Here is an 18,169-nt window from a genome sequence, read left to right as displayed (position 1 = left end):
AGAGCACCATGGCCTCCAAGTTTACGGCTAAGCCAGGGACAAATTACAAGACGACTTCTGCGTCTCTCTCTCTACAAGGACAAGTGATGCAACGATATCGTAACAATTGGACCAAGTCCAAATCGAAATTTTCTACGTCCTAAACACCTGAGCAACGAAGTACCACGCTGCGCCTTCTTGGCTTCAAGCTATGTTTGAGCTCGATTACTCTCTCCGATTATGGGATCACAAGGAGAGTACTCTAGAGCCTGACAGACACATAGCTAATCCACATCAACATGGCAGTATGTGGCTCCTGCTCTTGTCTCCGAGAAACAGATCTTCGGGTGTGTTCTGAGGCTCATATTTGATCTGTTCTTAGCCATTCAACGACCTTGTGCTACCTGTGGACTTCATAGTTGGGGAACCAAATGGATAGACTGCTTGCGATGCTACGATGCTGCTCTCCAGTCTAGGTTCCTGTGTCGGATGACAGGAGTGGATGCCGGTTTCAGGTCTTGGTTCCTTCCGACGCAGCCCTCGACAAACTTGATGGGAAAATCACAATTCTATGCGTGTTTTTCTGCTTCTGGAAGTCAGTACGATCAACAAATTGCAGCCATTGTTGGATGTTATTCGCCCAAATTTCTACTTTCTTGACAGGTACACTATTGACAGAAGATACGTTTTCTCTTGAAATCGACGACCGCTTCCCAATTCACCGGTAACAGTCGACGATATTACTGTACCCCGCTCTAGCTACTATGCTTCAACCCTTGTGAACGTTGGTTGGATGCGCTGCATGGAAATGGAACGGATTGGTAGCATTTTGTTACTCTGAAAGAGACATGGCCATCCACAACGCACCCTGTGGCTCAGTCGATCTATCTTTGCATTTCGGACATCGCCCCGGAGGATCAGCGAATACTTTTGGAGGTCGCTTACATTGTTCTTACAGTATTTTTGTCGGTACTACCTTGGGTGTTCTTTTGCGCTCGGTTCAGAGAAATGCGTCGATTTCAAAGATGTGATCAAGCGGCAGTAGCCCGTATCCTGGGAGTATTCCAAGGATATCACAAGACTTGGTACTGATGGTAATTAATCCCATCGCTTTTGGAAGGGCTGAGACGCTATCCCCAAATGACTAGTTGTCAACTGGCTGATTGGGCAGGACGAGCAGCCGCGCGTTATCAGATATTTGTCTCAAAGACAATCTGCTTAAACCATATATGGTCTTCCCATGACCTCTGTACACCTGACTTCAAGATGCGGTCATGCTCACTTTGAGAGTTGCTATGTTGCTGGAAACCACAACTTGCAAAGCCAATGAACATGCTGACGCGCTGCACAGCCAGGTCTGGGAATATGGATTATAGGCAGATTTCTCTAGTACTAGCCGTTTCTTATTTCGAGTTGTAATGCAACTACATATCTCAAGTGAGATGATGAGGTTGACTCCTGTTCAAAGCATGCCATGCGATCTGTTTACTTTCATTGTTTACTTTGTATCTTGAAATTCCATCTGGTGTCTGGGAAAGATACGCACCTGTACCATCTATAGCGTTCATAGGTTGAGTGTGCCCTTGAACCCCAGGACCTATTTTATTTTTATTTTTGCACTGCAGGGTATTGTGTCGTGCTTGAGGAGCCTCTCGAACCTCCCATATCATACAACACGACGTGCGAACGATGGGGCAGCCAACTGCCCTTGAAACCATGCCGGCACAATTTGAGATGGATTGCGCATCTATTGCAAATTTTTTTATCTGTTTCCCCCATCTTTCTTTTACTTTTTGCAAGCGTATATTACCGACTACCTTTTCCCTAATTTTCGGTACCCAATGGACTGCGACCCAGATTAAGATCAATTGCCTCGACGCGGGTCGATTCTTAGAAGCGCAATCGGCCACCTGTCATTGTTCGGAGCTGGGTCATGCAAGCCCCAGTTCTTTACAAAGTTCAGAAGCATTAGTTTTATCAAAGTCCTTGGTAGATTGGGTCCAAAATCTCGGCGCTTAGAACGACTTTCTGTCGAACGAAGGCACGCAGACTGTTCGGACGACCGACTCAGCGAGTCCCTCATTGGCCAATCTGAAAAAAAGCCATCGCCCATGGCTGTATGTAGACGGACTTCCGACCAAACAGTCAGAGACACCCATGCAGAATACAATCCTTCTTCGTCGTTCAAAGCCCATCGCCCTACCACAATTACACAACGATTTCCGCTAAGCGCGTTCGGCGCTTCAAAGTCCATTCGCAACAAACATGAACGATTCAGGCCATCACTCGCTTGGAACGAGTCGCAAAATGGAAATGAAACATGTATACGGATGGCGATCATGGGCCTCAAAACGAGAGAAGCTCTTGCAATTTCATTGACTCGCAAGATGCGCATCTAGGAACCGCAGCTCCTCTCAGCCTGCTCTGGAATCAGGCAGTGTCAAGTGTCTTCAGGATACGCCTCATCGCGATTGTTTCCAAAGGTTCAGGTGCAGGAATTCTAATTTGGTGTAGAGGTCGACGTTGTTGGGGCACATTCAAGGATACTCCTCTGAAGGACGAATCCGAAGGTGTCAAGACTATTATGGGAGAGCAGCGTCGACCTGATGCATGCGCACATTAGCGGAATCATGTTGGCAGGGATTGGGGCTGTCAGAATTGACTCTTGTCGAAGTTTTCGGTTCTCGGTATGCAGCGAACCGTGTCATATGCGCACTTCGAGTCCTGATAGACACACGCACGGGATCAACTTCAAACATGGAGGCCCGAGCCGGCCAGTCAACCCACCTCGCTCACCCCGTTCAATCAATCAATCAACCAGTGGCGACCCACCTCGACCATGATCAGCGCAGCGTCCTTCCTGGCTCTCTACAGTCCGCCGACTCATGGCGCAACAGAGTGCTTTACCCTATCTGATTGACCCCCGACAACGTCGCAAACCCGACGACGTCGGCTCCAGAATTGAGACAGCCACTACTCTCATCCAGAGTCGCTTCACCGACAAACGGAAGTCACTAGTCACTAACCTCTCAAGGAGGGGCGGTGGATGCATAACCGTTCGTTCCATCTCATGCCACGTTCTGTTTTCTGGAAGGCCTTCTTGCAGGGGTCCCCTCGAAAACGAGCCGCTATTTCAAGCTGCCCCCTGTTGTCGGTGTCATATCTTTGAGAATCATGTAATATACCCCTTCACCGCCATAGTGGGGTTGTCCACTGAAATAGAAGCTGGTCAAGCCAAATCCTGCGAGAAACCTAGTCACAGGATTAGAGCATTGGCTTGTACGTACTTATATCTCGTCCCTCAAGGCATTTCCAAGCACCATCAAAAGCAACCATCAAAAGCATTCATCAAAAGCATTCATCAAAAGCTTTCTTCAAAAGCATTCATCAAAAGCATTCATCAAAAGCAACCATCAAAAGCAACCATTAAAAGCAAATACATTGTTTACTCCAGTCTTTCAATCGGCTTTCCAGGCTTTCTGCATCTCTAGCTCTACATCAATACTCACTCATCATGGCTCCTAGTCGCATGGATCCTCAAGACGATTACGATGTCCCCGAACCAAAAGTCGTCTATGATATCAATGTCCCCTACAAGACGTCGTCTGATGAATACCAACGCCGGATTCAGGAAAGAACCGAGTTTCCCAGTTATCTGCCTCACTGGGAGCAAGGCCAATGGTTTGACGACTTCCCCATATTCGACCATGAAGACCCGGCACTTCGAGCAGACCCAAGGAAGCCCAATCTCTTTTCCGCTGGTGTGTCGGCTCAACCGGTTACTCCCCGGATGGGAACGATCTTGACTGGCGTCAAGATGGAAACACTCTCCCAAGCCGCTAAAGACGAACTGGCTCTTCTCATTTGTGAGAGGAAGTTTGTAGTTCTTAGAGAGCAACTCGATTTCCTTCATTCCGGTCCACAATTTCAGAAAGACTTCATGTCGTACTTTGGAAAGCTCAGCCGACAACCAGTAACGGGAGCTATCAAAGGCCACCCCGAGTTCCACATCATTCATCGAGATGGAAACGAGGAGGATATCGCCCGATTTTTCAAGCACAAAATGTCTACTACAATTTGGCACCACGATGTCAGTTATGAGAGGCAGCCACCCGGATATGTCATGCTCGGTATTCTTGCTTGTCCTGATATCGGAGGCGACACGGTCATTGCGGACATGACTATGGCATACAAACGTCTCTCACCACTGTTCCAGGGTATGATCGACCAGTTGAAAGCTGTCCATACCTCTCGACATTTGATTGCACACACCAAAGCGAGCAAGCAACTTGTCCGCTGCAACCCTGTTGACTCCATTCATCCAGTCGTCCGCGTTCATCCAGTTACTGGCGAAAAAGCTATATTTTACAACATGGAATTTCCAGACGAAGTCATCGGCTTGAAGGATCAAGAAGCAGAGGCGGTTATGAAATTTTTGATGGATTTTGTGAGAAACGGTCACGATTTCCAAGCACGAGTCCACTGGGAAAAGCACTCGGTTGTCATGTTTGACAATCGGACAACACTTCGTAAGTCTGCAATACAATGACTCTGGTAGTCGTTACTGACTTTGATTAATTCAAGACACTGGTACTGTTGACTACGATACGACTGTTCAAGCTAGGCATCTGTTCCGCCTTGCAGCTATGACAGAAGTGCCCATCTCGGTTGCAGACAGCACGAAGATTCGCGGTTGATTTTGACATGGTACAGCACACATTTACATTTTACTTGGCGTTCTCTTAGCATTTCGAGCGCCTTAGCGGTTTTTTACCTGTATTTACCTCATGTACCAAGTGTATAAAGTTATGATAAAAACCTGCGATGCTCCGAATCTTCAATCGGTCTATGTGCGATACATTGGTCTTCGACTATTCAAACAATGAGATGATTTGTCACACAGCACACCAGAACGAGCCCCGCTCAAGTTTTCACAAAGGTCCAAGGCGAGATCGGATGTACTCGATCCCAAAAGAACAGTAAGGCGAGTTTGGGATACAGAGCTTTCTCCGGAAGCCTGGCAAGGCATGTCGTGTGAGGCCATGCAAGAACAAGCGAAGCCTCGTAAACGATTGGTTCTCACCTCCACGATGAAAATCAACAACAATATCTATTGGTCTTATCTACAGCACATCTACGTCATCAAAATGAGACTCAGCCGCAAAAAAAGTATTACGAGTTGGCCTGTAGTCTGCACTTGCGCACCTATTCAGTATGGCTTGCTGAGTCTATGTCCACACAATTGCAGCGATACACGTCGGAGCTGAATATGAGAACGTGCTGCAACTTATCACATGGCGCGCTGGCCAAAAGAGTTGAGACGTTTAGGCAGGTATAATTGGACGGTCTCTCACACGGGATGATTGGCAATTGTTGCGATCGGTCGATGAAGGAATGACAGGTCAAAAACTTATACGGTCGTGCCTCAAACTTGCAGCTTCGGAGCGCCATTGTCGTTAATTGCGGAATTCTGTCAGAATTTCTCAAGAAACGCGCAAGCAGCAAAGCTCTGACTAACCCAGCTTTAATGTACCACGCCGCAATCGCACTGCTTGACAGGTCCCCTAGCTAACTCCTTTGTGCTTTCCCAGGTACGGTCAAGGGAAAGCAACCCCGCACATGCAGACACTCGTTGTCCATAAGCAGAATTTCAATAGCTACACCTGATTACTCTCCTCCGGCCACACATCATATCCAAACATACCCTTTGGGTTGACGAATCGAGTATGTCTCCCCTCGGCAACTTTGTTGACGACGGCATAATCCTTGTCACTCAACTCGACTAGCTGAAAGTTGCTCTTGATGCGTGCAGCATCGGAGCTCTTGGGCAACACGGCATATCCTCTCTTTAAGCCCCACGCAATTAAGATCTGAGCCAGTGTGACGCCATTGGCTTTAGCCAGAGCATTGAGTTCTGCGTTGGTCGTTACCTTTTCGCCTGTTGACGGGACCTGATGTTGTGATCCCAAAGGCGAGTAAGCCACCGGGAGAATATCTTGGGAGATGCAGTATTGGATCAGGCTGCTGTTTGGCAGAAAGGGATGAATCTCCACTTGGTTGATGTGCGGTTTGATCTCGGCATATCTCAACATCTCTTCCAAGCCGGATATCTTCCAATTGGAAACACCAATGGCTCTGGCTTTCCCGGCTCTATATGCTTTCTCCATAGCTCTCCAGATAGGCTTCGGATTTTCAGTAAGCTCCTTTTTAAGGATATACTTTTAATGCAAGTAAGCTTCCGTTACACTTTCTAGAAACCAGGGCCCGAAGATGACATTACCTTTCCATCAGCACCGAGTTTAACCTTGTTTTCCTCGGTCTTTTCAACGGCAAACGGCCAATGAATCAAGAAGGAGTCCACGTAATCCGTCCCAAGCATCTTCAGAGAATTGTTCAAGCTCCACTCGACGTCTTCGGGCTCAACGAGATGAGGCCAGACTTTGGTCGTGATAAAGATGTCTTTGCGCTGGACTGTGGGATTCTGTGCTAGCCATTCCTGTAGAGCACTTCCAACTTCGTCTTCGTTCAAGTAGCTATCCTCATGTGAGATGAATCAATTCTTGTGTTTGATTCCACACTTACTACCAGGCGCAGTCTAGATGTCTGTAGCCAGCATTCAGCGCAGCAAGGACAGCTGCATGCGTCTCCCCTGCGATCTCCTCCTTGGCATATGTTCCAAAGCCAAGAGCTGGAATCTCAACCCCATTGCTCAACTTGAGAATCGGGACTGGTGCCATTGTTGTTCGGCTTGATGGAAGAAAATAATATTCGTGGGCTATTCTTTTGATTGAAGAACAACTGGATAAAGACTCAGCTAAAGACTCAGCTAACGACTCAGCTGAGATCGCTGGCTACCTGATCCACCTGGTCTGTAAAGTGCGAAATTGCGGTCAAGATGTTGTAATCCTTATGTTGACTAAGTCCCGAAAAGTCCAGTGTGGCCCGTGGCACCAATAGAAACTTCCCGCAACACAGCAGATTCAACGGAAGCAGTTCTTATCCAAAACTTTCAGCGGTCCGGGAGTCTGGCAACAGAGCACTGAATCGAGAGATACTCCGCATCAAACGGTGCGGCAAGAGAATCCCGTCCCAGCCAGCTGTGCACCTGCTACTGCAGGCGCAGGGATACCGCATCGGGCACGACAGGCCAATTGTGAACCCCCGTCAACCTGTAACAATCCTTAATTTCTAAACAAGAGTAAGTTAAAAAGATCGGACGGGACCCGAGGTTTCGTGTACACAGTTTCAACCGTTGTGTCTTAGTTTGTTTGATAGTACAGTACAGTACATACCTGGGGAAATTCTCCCGGGATCTCGATTACATGACTCGGCCTATGTCCCGGAGATGCCCTCCTTTGTTCTTACATGGGTCAGCCTGCCGAGCTGATTGATAGAGACACGAACCTAACACCAGGTTGGCAGAACGCTGTCCCAGGACATGCAATCAACGGAACCGTGATGCGAGTGGTGGATCAAATTTTGACATGAAGAAAACCTTCAGCACAGCCCTATAGACAACAAATGCCTCCATCACCTCCTCTTCGTCTCCTGCTGAATCACCAAGTAGATGCCTCCTCCGGCGACTGCACCACTAGTCAGTGCAACCAGACCAATCCCGGCGATATTTGGCCTGAAGAGCCCCTTCTGCAACAACTTCAGCGACCGGTAGTACCTGATCGTTCCGTACGACAGACACCCTGTCCCTGATCCGACCAGAGCCGCAGACGGAATCTTCAAGTCGCCGTGATCAGGCTTTAGAGATGGAGAGAGGGCTTCTAGAGCGTCGAGCTTCGCCAGTGCGACACCAAGGGCGACGAATCCGAGACCAGTTCGCGTCCAGGAGAGAAACGTTCTTTCGTTTGCGAGATGATCGCGTGCTACTGAGCCGGTGTTGGCTATGGGTGCTGACATGAAGTACTTTAGGTAGCGTGACATGATCATGACTGTAATTAGGAAGAAGGAAGAATTTGTAAACAGAGGGTAATGAGGTTATGAACAGATGGGCCGGATCATTCAAGGAAGATCATTCGCTGGCTGTGGAGAGGACTGATCTGGCAACCGATATTCAATAGGGGCCTTAATGTCATTCGACGAAGTGAAAAGTCGGAACGTCAAAGTGGAAAATGAGACACCGTATACTAGATTCGAGGTTCTGTGTGGAACTCGAGACGAGTAACAGCAAGGCTCTGGTGCCTCAGCTGGAAGTGCTTTTCTGGTTTGGTCTCCTGATAAAGATTTCCAATTTTCCTTAGTCAGCTAAAGCTTCCTCAACTAAGGTGCCTCCCTACCTTATTAGGTGTTGAGGGCGCTTCAGCGCATATTGCATTTACGCTGAAAGTAATAGCGAAAACAACAAATACCAAGAAAGCCACCTCTACAATACAGGTAACTGTCACATGAAACTGCGAGGGTTACAGAATGTCAAGCAATGTTTGTTTTGATGTACGTAGCTGCTCCTGGACCTGGGTGAGAGGATTGGCTCCTGATACGGACGCTTGCTTACTTGAAGAGGTCTTGAGTGGATGCTCAAGTTCAAATTGGGATTGCTGAACCTGCATTTCAAAGAAGGGCTCTGAGCCATCCTCTGCATTTTATCTATGTTTATATTGAGCCTTATCTAGTCAGACCCACTCCCTTCCATTTATCAAGCGAAGTTCTCTCCAAGTAGCGCATAATGTTAGAATCCTCATATCGTTGCATATCATTCGTTTCGTCATTCCAACTAACTGAGGTCAAATCCGGCACCCGAATTGACCGCGTAGAGCAGTTTCTGCCGCAACGTGGCCTCTGTAGAATATCTAGGCAGCTTCAACAAGTTCACGCATGTACTCGTACTAGGTAGTCTCTCCTCATCACTCCCAGCGTCCCGAATACTGAAGCGTGGATTCAGCTGCGAGAAGCCCAGAAGAGGCGCTCTGGGTGTCGACGTAACGTATTTCAGAACCTTTCTGCGATCTGCATCGTCGAGCTCTTTCAAAACTTTCCAGAATAGCTTTACAGTATCGTGCTCCTGGCCATCGTCGCCGATTTGGTAAATTCCACCATACTGAGTGTTGCGTCGTAGATCCTCGACGTCGACCTCAGATGAGTCGCCGCCGATCAGGGTCTGCAGTTCAGATTGGTTGAACATGGATAGCCAGGTTGGGTTAATGATCTCGCTTAGACCTTTGAGGAAGGCTTGTGTTTGGCGGAATGGCTGGACTTGTAGACGATGGCGAGCGACGTAAGATACGTATAGTGGCCTATTTTCATTTGTGACACTAATGTTGGCGCCGTTCGGCACGAGCTCTCTGGTGATCGTGTTTTCGTTTTCGCCATTGGAAGATATCTTATCTGTGATAGTGAAGTCAAGCGAGAAGTCTTCAACATTTCCTGGATAATTTTTGAGCTTCAGGAGACCTTGGTATAGTCCTTCGTCCAGATCGCGAAGATCGTTAATATTTGCGCGATAGCCAGATTCTGTCCCAGAAGTGGCCCACTTGAGGAGAAAGAATCCAGCAAATCCAATATCAACGAGAATGCCTTCATATAAGCATTTCCCCACAACTCTACCGAGGAACTCATAACGCTTCGCCAAATCTGCCATGGTTTCCTTCCATTCAATAGAAGTCTCTCTCAACCCAGCAGCTTTGAGCAGTTCTCGTCGTTCATCAAACGTGCTGGGATTCGGATACAACAAATTCTGATCGTTTGCGATGAAATAACGGGGGCTGGTTTCGTCTGACAGGAAGGCCCCATGCGTAATGCTTGTGAGGAATTCCTTTGTCACACCGCCTCCATCAATACCTGCCTCGATTGTGTCAAATTGATCGACGAAGGTTATTTGAATCGGCTCCTTTAGACCCTCTCCGAGATCATAGAATTGATCATATGCATCTTCAAATATCTGGTCTCTCCTAATCTTTGCATGGTGTCGACCAAGTAGCTCATGTCCTGCTGTGCGAGAGTGGTGCGGGGACATCTGTGCTTGCTGGATGACAGACATACGCCAAATATCAGGATCCACGTTGCCGCCTCTTCTACGGGTCTGATCGAGGAGAACGAACTGCCGGAAAATCTGGACCCGAGTCTCAAACGGAATAACGAAAGGCATGTTTTGTAGAACCTCTAGTCTTGGCCCCACTGCTGCGAGAACCTTTTGTCGGGCAGTTCTCTGTTGCTGTCTCCGCAAGTTCTCAATTTGTTGAGCACGTCGAGGCCGGGACATACCAACAAGCCCGGTGTATTCTCTACTACGAGAAAATTGGGAATCTTCGTCATCTGCATCGTCGTCTTCTCCTTCCTCCCGGACTTGATGCTGTCTTTCTTCTTCCATGACTACAGCTGGGATTAAACCTTCCATCTCGAACCGAGAGGTCATAAGCCAGTGATCCTTGGACAAGAAACGTCGCCTAGAATCTCGTTCATAGAGCATACGCATAACACTTGCCACAATAGTTCTCACGTAGTCAAACGTCATGCCTGCAACTCCAGCAAAGGGTCGTCTCGCAATGCTCTTGGTAACTAACTCGGGTTCTGGGAGTTGGAATCTGGAGCTTGAGGCACTTGCACCGAAATAGTTTCCTATACTTCCTTCGGTAACGGAGTGACCATCATCAGCTAGTTCACCAGCATTGTAATACATTGTGAAAGCGAGATTCTTCAAGAAAATCGTAAGTCGCTTGACATCTTCGATAGGAAGTGCACTTTGGCGGATGCGAGAAAATGGTTCACTCGTCCGCCCAAATGCTGGAACATCGCCGCTCAGAAATTCCTCGTCGTCTGTGAACCTTAGCACAAAGGTGTAGAGTTCTAGGAAGAGAAGTATGGTTCGCCATTCCCGATCTCTTCCAGCATCACTTGAAGAGGCTTGTTGGCGCTGTATCTGTATCCGCAGCAATGTCAGTGCTCCCTTCGAGTCCGCCCTGATGATAGAAAAAGTTTTGGTCTGGCTCATGGCTTGCCAGAAAAACTTCAGTGCAGGAACTTCACGTCCATCCCACATCTTCATAGAGCCCAGATACAGCCATAGTCGAATATCGTCTCCCCTATGCGGGAAGATTCTGAGAAGTGTAAGTGCATAACTGGCAAGCAAACTGGCATCTTCCCCACCGGCGACAGAGGTCGAGACGTAATCAACGTTGAATTTTGCGAGCAAGCCAGTGATACTTTGCTCGTTAACCAAAGATAGTAGCTCATCCTTGACAAAGGCAGGTAAAGGCTGGGTAATTGTACCGTCGGTCTCAGCACCATCGAGAGGTTCTTCCGTAATGTCTGGGTCTCGAGCATCCATACGACCAATGATGTCCCCAGAGGAGTGAGATAATTGCAGCGACAAAGCTCTTAGAAATTCGGGATCCTGAGAGCTTCTTCGTTGAAGTCGATTGATAGATATGAAGTGGGCAAGCAGCCACAACCTCTGTTCATCCTGCATCGAATCCATAGAGGACGAGATAAGCTCCCGAACCAGTGCAGATGATAGAAATTCAACGCTGATACCAGTAGCCAGATCTTCAAAGCCACTGAGTAATTTTGCCAAGTCCGGAGTCGTGAGAAAGTCAAAAGCAAAAGCAATATGGGAACTCATGAGTATCTCGTCTAGCAAATAGTCAGCAATTGTAGCCAAGGCAATCAATCGTTAGATCTAACCACTGTTTTCCACACCCACATGCCGCCTTAAAGGTATATCTATTGCAGACAAAAAAAGTTCTCTGTGAATCTTCGAAGACTGGCCCTTTGAGACATAATCGGAGAGGAGGGCGTAGTATGCTCGAGATATTTTGGGAATCACATCTGGTCGAATGTTCAGTATTGATACAAGCAAGTTGAACAAGCCGCCTGTGATTTCTCCTTGGGATCTAGTACAATTAGTCTGCTGTAATTCTGTAGGGAAAACAGCGAGGTGTATCAAGAACTTTACATACAATTTCAAGCCTTCCAAAGTGACTTTGGCAAGACGCGCTAAATGGGGTTGGATCTCAGGGCATGGCAGAAATGCATCGTAATGCAAAATGTTTATGCCAGAATTCAGACTTGACAACCTAGCTAGATCGTCTTGTTGTCGTGGGTTGAAGAATGCCACCAAGAGCTGCACTTGTTGAATTAACCTCAACCATCTGGTGGAAACTTCTTCGCTCGCAGCTAGTTCGTCCCAAATCCGCCGCCGTGAGTCTGCTAGGTCTTTCCTAGTTTTATGCCCCCTCCATGTTCTTTGTATCCTCTTCGAAGCATTCAGACGCTCGCGTTCTTGTTGCCGCTGTAGCCTCTCTTGTTGAGCTTGTGCAACTGTTTTCTGGGCACCTGAGGCGGTAGGAGTTCTGGAGTTCTGAGCAAATGGATTTGTATTTTGGCCAGAGAGGTTCACTTGTCGAGGACGACGAGAGTTGCCACTGAATGTCTGGAACATATCGGAGGAGTCGGTGAGCTGTTCGCCGCTGTCATGAGCGTTGGTTATGTTCGAAGAGGCATGCCGCGGACAACGTCAAGACGACTTCTGCAAATCGGGCTAGATTGGTGTTTGGATAAAATGTCCCAAAAGTCAAGCCACAGTTTTTGGGGACTGGCAGCAGTGTGTTCTATCTTCGATGTGATTCTGTGGTTGCGCAGCCTGGTCTGGGTTGAGTTGGATTGGTGATTACAATGACTGCTGCCACTGAATGTTCCAGAGCGACAGCAGAGCTCGGACTTGGCCACAGCCTTCCGAAGCCTAGGGACATGCCGCCTAAGCCTCGCCTGCCTTGTGATTCACAGCAGTAGCCGGTCACAGCTAGCTTCACGCGTGAGGAGTACATCTTGGTATGAGTGTCATATGTATAGGTACCTATACTGCTCAGGGGATATTCACTGGCAGAGTAGTATTGAGATAAATTCTCAATGACACTGCATAAAACCGATACCTTTCTTGCCTCCCTAACCAGGCTTCAAAGCAATATCAATAATATCGTGCTCCTTCCGCTTTCCGCTTTCCGCCTTCTGCTTGGACTCGCATCCACCTGCGCCAAGACCACTCCACGGCGCGTGCACGTGATAAGAAAGCCGCTGCGCTAGCCCCAGTCAGGGAAGGAGCGGCCCACAGGCTCAAAATTATGTATGTCCTTTTCTGGTCGCGATCCTGAAATCTTTCCTTCTCCAACCCAAACTACACATCACAACATCTCGATCGCGGACCAAGTACGATCTTTCGTGCTTTTTTCGTTTCTCGCCTCCTTCCTCCAGAAAACCTCTAAAGAGACACAAAAAAACTTGAAAACCCCCCAAAAAAAGATCCCCAATCCTCCATCTCCAGTCCTTGCGCGACCGACTCTGTGGACCGCCCCCGGCTTCACCTTCCCTCGTACCCGCAACCTCTACCTGCATTCCACGACTCGGCTTTGATCTTTGCACATCACACCAGAATTAGTTTCTGTACGGCTCCATCAAAGGACCTTTACCTTCACTTCAAAGACATCTCGACGTAGTAGGTAAGCGGCTTTCCCTTTGTCGAGGCATCGCGCAGCTTGCACGCCTCTCCTTTGCCCTCCATTGCCTCTGGGCGCTATCCACTCACACAAAAGTAACTGACGTGTTTCCAGTCTCGTATTTACCCAAGATGTCTGCTGCTACCGCTAACGCTGCTGTCGACCAGCTCGCTTCCGACCTCAATAATGCTTCCTTGAACGGCGGCGATGCAAACGGCGCTCCTGCCATTAATACCGATGTCACCAACACTGGTTCTGAGGATCCCGACACTGCTGGACCTACCCCAAGCTCTGCGGCTCCTCACCCACAAGCATCTGCTTCCCTCTATGTTGGTGAGCTCGAGTCTTCGGTCACCGAGGCTATGCTCTTTGAGCTGTTCTCTCAGATCGGATCTGTTGCCTCCATCCGTGTTTGCCGTGACGCTGTCACCCGCCGGTCCCTCGGATATGCCTATGTCAACTACAACACTACGATCGATGGTGAGAAGGCTTTGGAGGAATTGAACTACACTCTCATCAAGGGCCGCCCATGTCGTATTATGTGGTCCCAGCGTGACCCTGCTCTTCGCAAGACCGGCCAGGGCAATGTCTTCATCAAGAACTTGGACACTGCCATCGACAACAAGGCTCTCCACGACACATTTGCTGCCTTTGGCAACATTCTCAGCTGCAAGGTCGCTCAAGATGAGACTGGAGCCTCGAAGGGTTACGGTTTCGTTCACTACGAGACCGATGAGGCTGCCAGCCAAGCTATTAAGCACGTCAACGGTATGCTTTTGAACGAGAAGAAGGTCTTCGTTGGCCACCACATTCCCAAGAAGGACCGCCAGTCCAAGTTCGAGGAGATGAAGGCAAATTTCACCAACATTTATGTCAAGAACATTCCTATTGAAGTCACCGACGACGAGTTCCGTGACCTTTTCGAGAAGTTCGGAGACGTCACTTCTGCTTCGCTTGCCCGTGACCAGGAGACCAACAAGAGCCGTGGATTTGGTTTTGTTAACTTCATCAACCATGAACATGCTGCCAAGGCTGTCGACGAGTTGAACGGAAAGGACTTTAAGGGCCAGGACCTCTATGTTGGCCGTGCCCAGAAGAAGCATGAGCGTGAGGAGGAGCTCCGCAAGTCATACGAGGCTGCACGCATCGAGAAGGCATCCAAATATCAAGGTGTCAACCTTTACGTTAAGAATCTCGACGACGAGGTTGATGACGAGAAGCTTCGTGAACTTTTTGCTCCTTTCGGATCCATCACTTCCGCCAAGGTCATGCGCGATACCCCGGCTGAGACCGCTGAGGCTGAGGAGAAGGAGAAGAAGGAGAGTGAGAAGAACAAGGAGAATGTCAAAGAGGGCGAGGCTGAGGCTGAGAAGACTGAGAAGACTGAGACTTCCGAGGAGAAGCCAGCTGCGAAGTCTGAGAAGCGTACTCTTGGCAAGAGCAAGGGATTTGGATTCGTTTGCTTTAACAACCCCGAGGAGGCTACCAAGGCTGTCACTGATATGAACCAACGCATGGTCAACAACAAGCCCTTGTACGTTGCCCTCGCTCAACGCAAGGATGTCCGCAAGAGCCAGCTCGAGGCGAGCATCCAAGCCCGCAACCAGATCCGCATGCAACAAGCTGCTGCTGCTGCCGGTATGCCCCAGCAATATATGCAAGCCCCAATGTTCTACCCACCTGGGCAGCAACCTGGTTTCATCCCACAAGCCGGACGTGGTATGGCTTATCCTCCCCAAGCTGGTATGCCCATCCCTGCCCAAGGTGGTCGTCCAGGACAATTCCCAGGTGGCTTCCCCCCTCAACAAGGTGGACGTGGTGGACCCGGTCCTCAGCAAATGCCACCCAACATGTACGGTCTTCCAGGCCAGTTCCCTCAGGGTGCTCCATACGGTGCTCAACAGGGTAATCCACAGTTCATTGCTGCCATGCAACAGGCCCAACAAGCTGCTGCTCTCGCTGGTGGCCGTGGTGGACCAGGTCGTGGCCCAGTTCAGGGTATCCCAGGCATGCCTCCCAACATGGCTGGTATGCCAGGTCAGCCACAAATGCTCGGTGGTTTCCCTCAAGGAGCTAGACAAGGTGGCCCAGCCGGTCGTGGAGCTCAAGGTGCTCGTCCAGGTCAATACCCAGGTGGTTTCCCTCCCCAAGCTGGCCGTGGTATGCCTCCCCAGATTCCAGGTATGCCCTTGACTGGCAATGAGTTGGTCGGTGGTGCTCTAGCTCAACAACTGTCCGCCGTCCCACCCGTCCAACAGAAGCAACTCCTCGGAGAGGCTCTCTTCCCCAAGATCCAAACTCTTCAACCTGAGCTGGCTGGTAAGATCACCGGTATGCTTTTGGAGATGGAAAACCAGGAGTTGGTCAATCTGTAAGTTCAATGTTTCCAACTTCTCAAGTTCATCTACTAATTGAGCCGCAGTATTGAGGATGATGCTGCTCTCCGAGCAAAGGTTGATGAGGCTCTTACCGTATACGATGAATATGTCAAGAACAATAAGGGCGAAGAGAATGCTGCTGAGTCTGGAGACGCCAAGGAGGAGAAGACCGAAGAGAAGGCTTAATTGCCCACTCTCTGCGACTCCCGCATTCTGCATTAACGATTCTCCTTCTCCATACCATATTCATTTCCTGCGTTGTCAATGTGCAGCGGCATCGGGCTGCCGGAAAAGTTTTGCGCTCTCTGTCTCTGGCGCCACAATCTCGAATTACGGCTTCTGTGTCACTATTGGTGCGGCTGGCTTCTCTTACATTTCCTTTAATCATTGAGGTTGCTCATCATGGCGGGATGAACTCCTCAATCATGTACTCATAGATCATTTCTGCGCATGGCTTCATCAGCTTTCCGCCGCAAAGTTCACTCACATGCATGCTATGTGGGCTGGGATGGTCACACAATATTCCCCAAGGTGTCATTAAGTTGCTTCTCGGCGAAGATGGGATGGATTTGATTTGGCTTGGTGCTCTTCTGCTCCTTGGTCTGTCTAGGCGGTCTGGTCTTTGCTGAGTACGGCGTATTTTAGACGTGGAATCAACACAAAAACATTGCAAACTAAATTATTTCTTGTGTGCTTCGTGATGCCTGTTTTTATGCTTCCCTGTTGGACCTGTGAGTGCAAACATTTTTGTGGGCCGCAAAACAGTTCTCGTATCCTTCAGGACATTATGCAATTCAATTCTGCATGCGCTTTCAAAGTTCCAAATCAACCCTAGCACTTCAAATGCTGCTTTAACCGCTCTGCGCTTCTCTGAAGTTCTCATTGATAGTAACCAGGAACAACATAATCACGTCCCTCAAATCATTCAAACTCTCTCATTGGCGGGAGATCTTGGCACCGTCCCCCTTCTTCCCCGCACGAAATTTCTCCAGGTATCCCCACACGAGCTCAGCAAACCCCCACCACTTCATCTAATATCCTCGGGTTGAAGGCTCGAAGCAAGCTTTCCACTTATATCTCCTCCGAAAGCTTGACGCGTGGTTGACTTCTCATTGGGTGGCAACAGGCTTGAAGACATGAATAATTATGATAAGCCTGAGAGGGGTAAGGGACCGTTCCTGAATACTGGCATGGGAGGGGTGGGAGAGTTTTTCCGATTTTGTGGGTAATAGGATGGAATATGCCATGGTAGGATTATGCATATCAAGTCATCATTTTACTTTTTCATTTATATGGTCTATGGTTTCTCTGGCTTCCCTTTCCACACTTTGTCTTATGCTACCTTGAGTCTCTCGCGAGTATTAGAAAGTGTCTAGAGTGTTTGGCCTCAATTTGGCCTGCAAAGGGGTTTACTGCAGATCACATCCAAGATGTACCGAATCCAAATCTCAAGTTTCCTGGTACTCGTATCTGCATTTCTCACCCTGGTTTCTGCAGGCTGGGATATTGGGAGCTCGAAAGATCGTCATGCGTGTCAGGCAAAGACGAGGAATCCACTTGATGGCTGTGATACCAGGAGGACATTGTACGTGGATCCTGTGAGCAGCAGCTCCAAGTACAAGACTGTGCAGTCTGGTGTGTATTTTTCTACCTTTGTGGCCTTTGATAACAGAGGACTAACAAATGGTTGCATTAGCTATGATGGCACTTCCGAATAGTACTGGTGAGCTCCAACTTTGGAAGATTCAAAGTATGGAAGAAATTTGAGGTTGACAGACGATAGATACTTATATCATTCTCATTGCCTCTGGGAATTACACAGAACAGGTAGGAGTTTACATTTTCTTACTACCACAAGTTTAGGCCTTATGATAATTTTGCCTTCTCTGCCTTCAAGTCAATATGCCAACATTCATAGGTCAATGTCACTCGATCCGGTCCAACCTACCTCCTCGGACAGACCTCCAACCCAACAAAGCAGTCCCTCAACACAGTACGATTGATCTGGAGCGCGCGCGCTGTCACGGGTCTCGATAATGCTTTCACCAGCACCCTGACCATTGCACCGAATCTTAACGCTTCGCTGACTGGAAGCGGTCCTACTGGTTTTGCTGTGCCTGCTGATACGCCGTTTGGATGTACGGATTTCAGAACGTATAATTTGGATGTCATCAACGATTTTGCACCTTATTGTAAGTGCGATGTGTTTTTGTGTCTCTCAATTCATTGAAGAAACTGGGAATTTTGTTTTCTGTCTGTTTGTCTACTTGACTTGTTGGGATGCTGGCACCAAATGTTCGACGGAATCTGAGAGGATCGTGACTGACCAAAACCACTTGACAGCCGCGAACCCAGCTCTTGCATTGAGTATCAGCT

At 48.6% G+C, this 18,169-nt stretch overlaps 6 protein-coding genes across 7 annotated transcripts; 3 read left to right on the top strand and 3 right to left on the bottom strand.

Annotated features, from left to right (window-relative positions):
• Positions 1-2,299: 2,299 nt before the first annotated feature.
• ONS95_000597 (uncharacterized protein) lies at positions 2,300-2,602 on the top strand (the record flags this gene model as incomplete). The annotated part of the gene is made up of 1 exon (XM_058493759.1): positions 2,300-2,602. The coding sequence occupies one exon, from the start codon at positions 2,300-2,302 to the stop codon at positions 2,600-2,602; it is 303 nt and encodes a 100-aa protein (XP_058363960.1).
• An 891-nt stretch (positions 2,603-3,493) lies between these two features.
• On the top strand, positions 3,494-4,528 carry ONS95_000596 (uncharacterized protein; the record flags this gene model as incomplete). The annotated part of the gene is made up of 1 exon (XM_058493758.1): positions 3,494-4,528. The coding sequence occupies one exon, from the start codon at positions 3,494-3,496 to the stop codon at positions 4,526-4,528; it is 1,035 nt and encodes a 344-aa protein (XP_058363959.1).
• A 1,108-nt stretch (positions 4,529-5,636) lies between these two features.
• Positions 5,637-6,716, bottom strand: GLD2_1 (Glycerol 2-dehydrogenase (NADP(+)); the record flags this gene model as incomplete). The annotated part of the gene is made up of 3 exons (XM_058493757.1): positions 5,637-6,197; positions 6,260-6,512; positions 6,562-6,716. 3 exons carry the CDS (start codon positions 6,714-6,716, stop codon positions 5,637-5,639), a joined length of 969 nt encoding a protein of 322 aa, XP_058363958.1.
• Positions 6,717-7,509: 793 nt separating this feature from the next.
• On the bottom strand, positions 7,510-7,920 carry ONS95_000594 (uncharacterized protein; the record flags this gene model as incomplete). The annotated part of the gene is made up of 1 exon (XM_058493756.1): positions 7,510-7,920. One exon carries the CDS (start codon positions 7,918-7,920, stop codon positions 7,510-7,512), a length of 411 nt encoding a protein of 136 aa, XP_058363957.1.
• A 781-nt stretch (positions 7,921-8,701) lies between these two features.
• ONS95_000593 (uncharacterized protein) lies at positions 8,702-12,364 on the bottom strand (the record flags this gene model as incomplete). Its single annotated transcript, XM_058493755.1, has 3 exons — positions 8,702-11,556; positions 11,608-11,816; positions 11,883-12,364. The coding sequence occupies 3 exons, from the start codon at positions 12,362-12,364 to the stop codon at positions 8,702-8,704; spliced, it is 3,546 nt and encodes a 1,181-aa protein (XP_058363956.1).
• Positions 12,365-13,083: 719 nt separating this feature from the next.
• On the top strand, positions 13,084-16,468 carry PAB1 (Protein phosphatase PP2A regulatory subunit B). Of its 2 annotated transcripts, none has more exons than XM_058493753.1 (2): positions 13,084-13,418; positions 13,530-16,468. In XM_058493753.1, exon 2 carries the CDS (start codon positions 13,547-13,549, stop codon positions 15,788-15,790), a length of 2,244 nt encoding a protein of 747 aa, XP_058363954.1. In that variant the 5' UTR covers positions 13,084-13,418; positions 13,530-13,546; the 3' UTR covers positions 15,791-16,468. The 2 variants fall into 2 exon arrangements, with proteins under 2 accessions (XP_058363954.1, XP_058363955.1); XM_058493754.1 differs by having other exon boundaries at positions 13,084-15,786; positions 15,838-16,468.
• The last annotated feature ends 1,701 nt before the right edge of the window (positions 16,469-18,169 follow it).

The sequence above is a fragment of the Cadophora gregata genome (assembly GCF_030347475.1).
Source record: "Cadophora gregata isolate MNR1 chromosome Unknown scaffold_1, whole genome shotgun sequence".
NCBI classification, from domain to species: Eukaryota; Fungi; Ascomycota; class Leotiomycetes; order Helotiales; family Ploettnerulaceae; genus Cadophora; species Cadophora gregata.
Note: the sequence above shows the minus strand (reverse complement) of the source record. Positions and strands in the feature narration are given on the sequence as shown.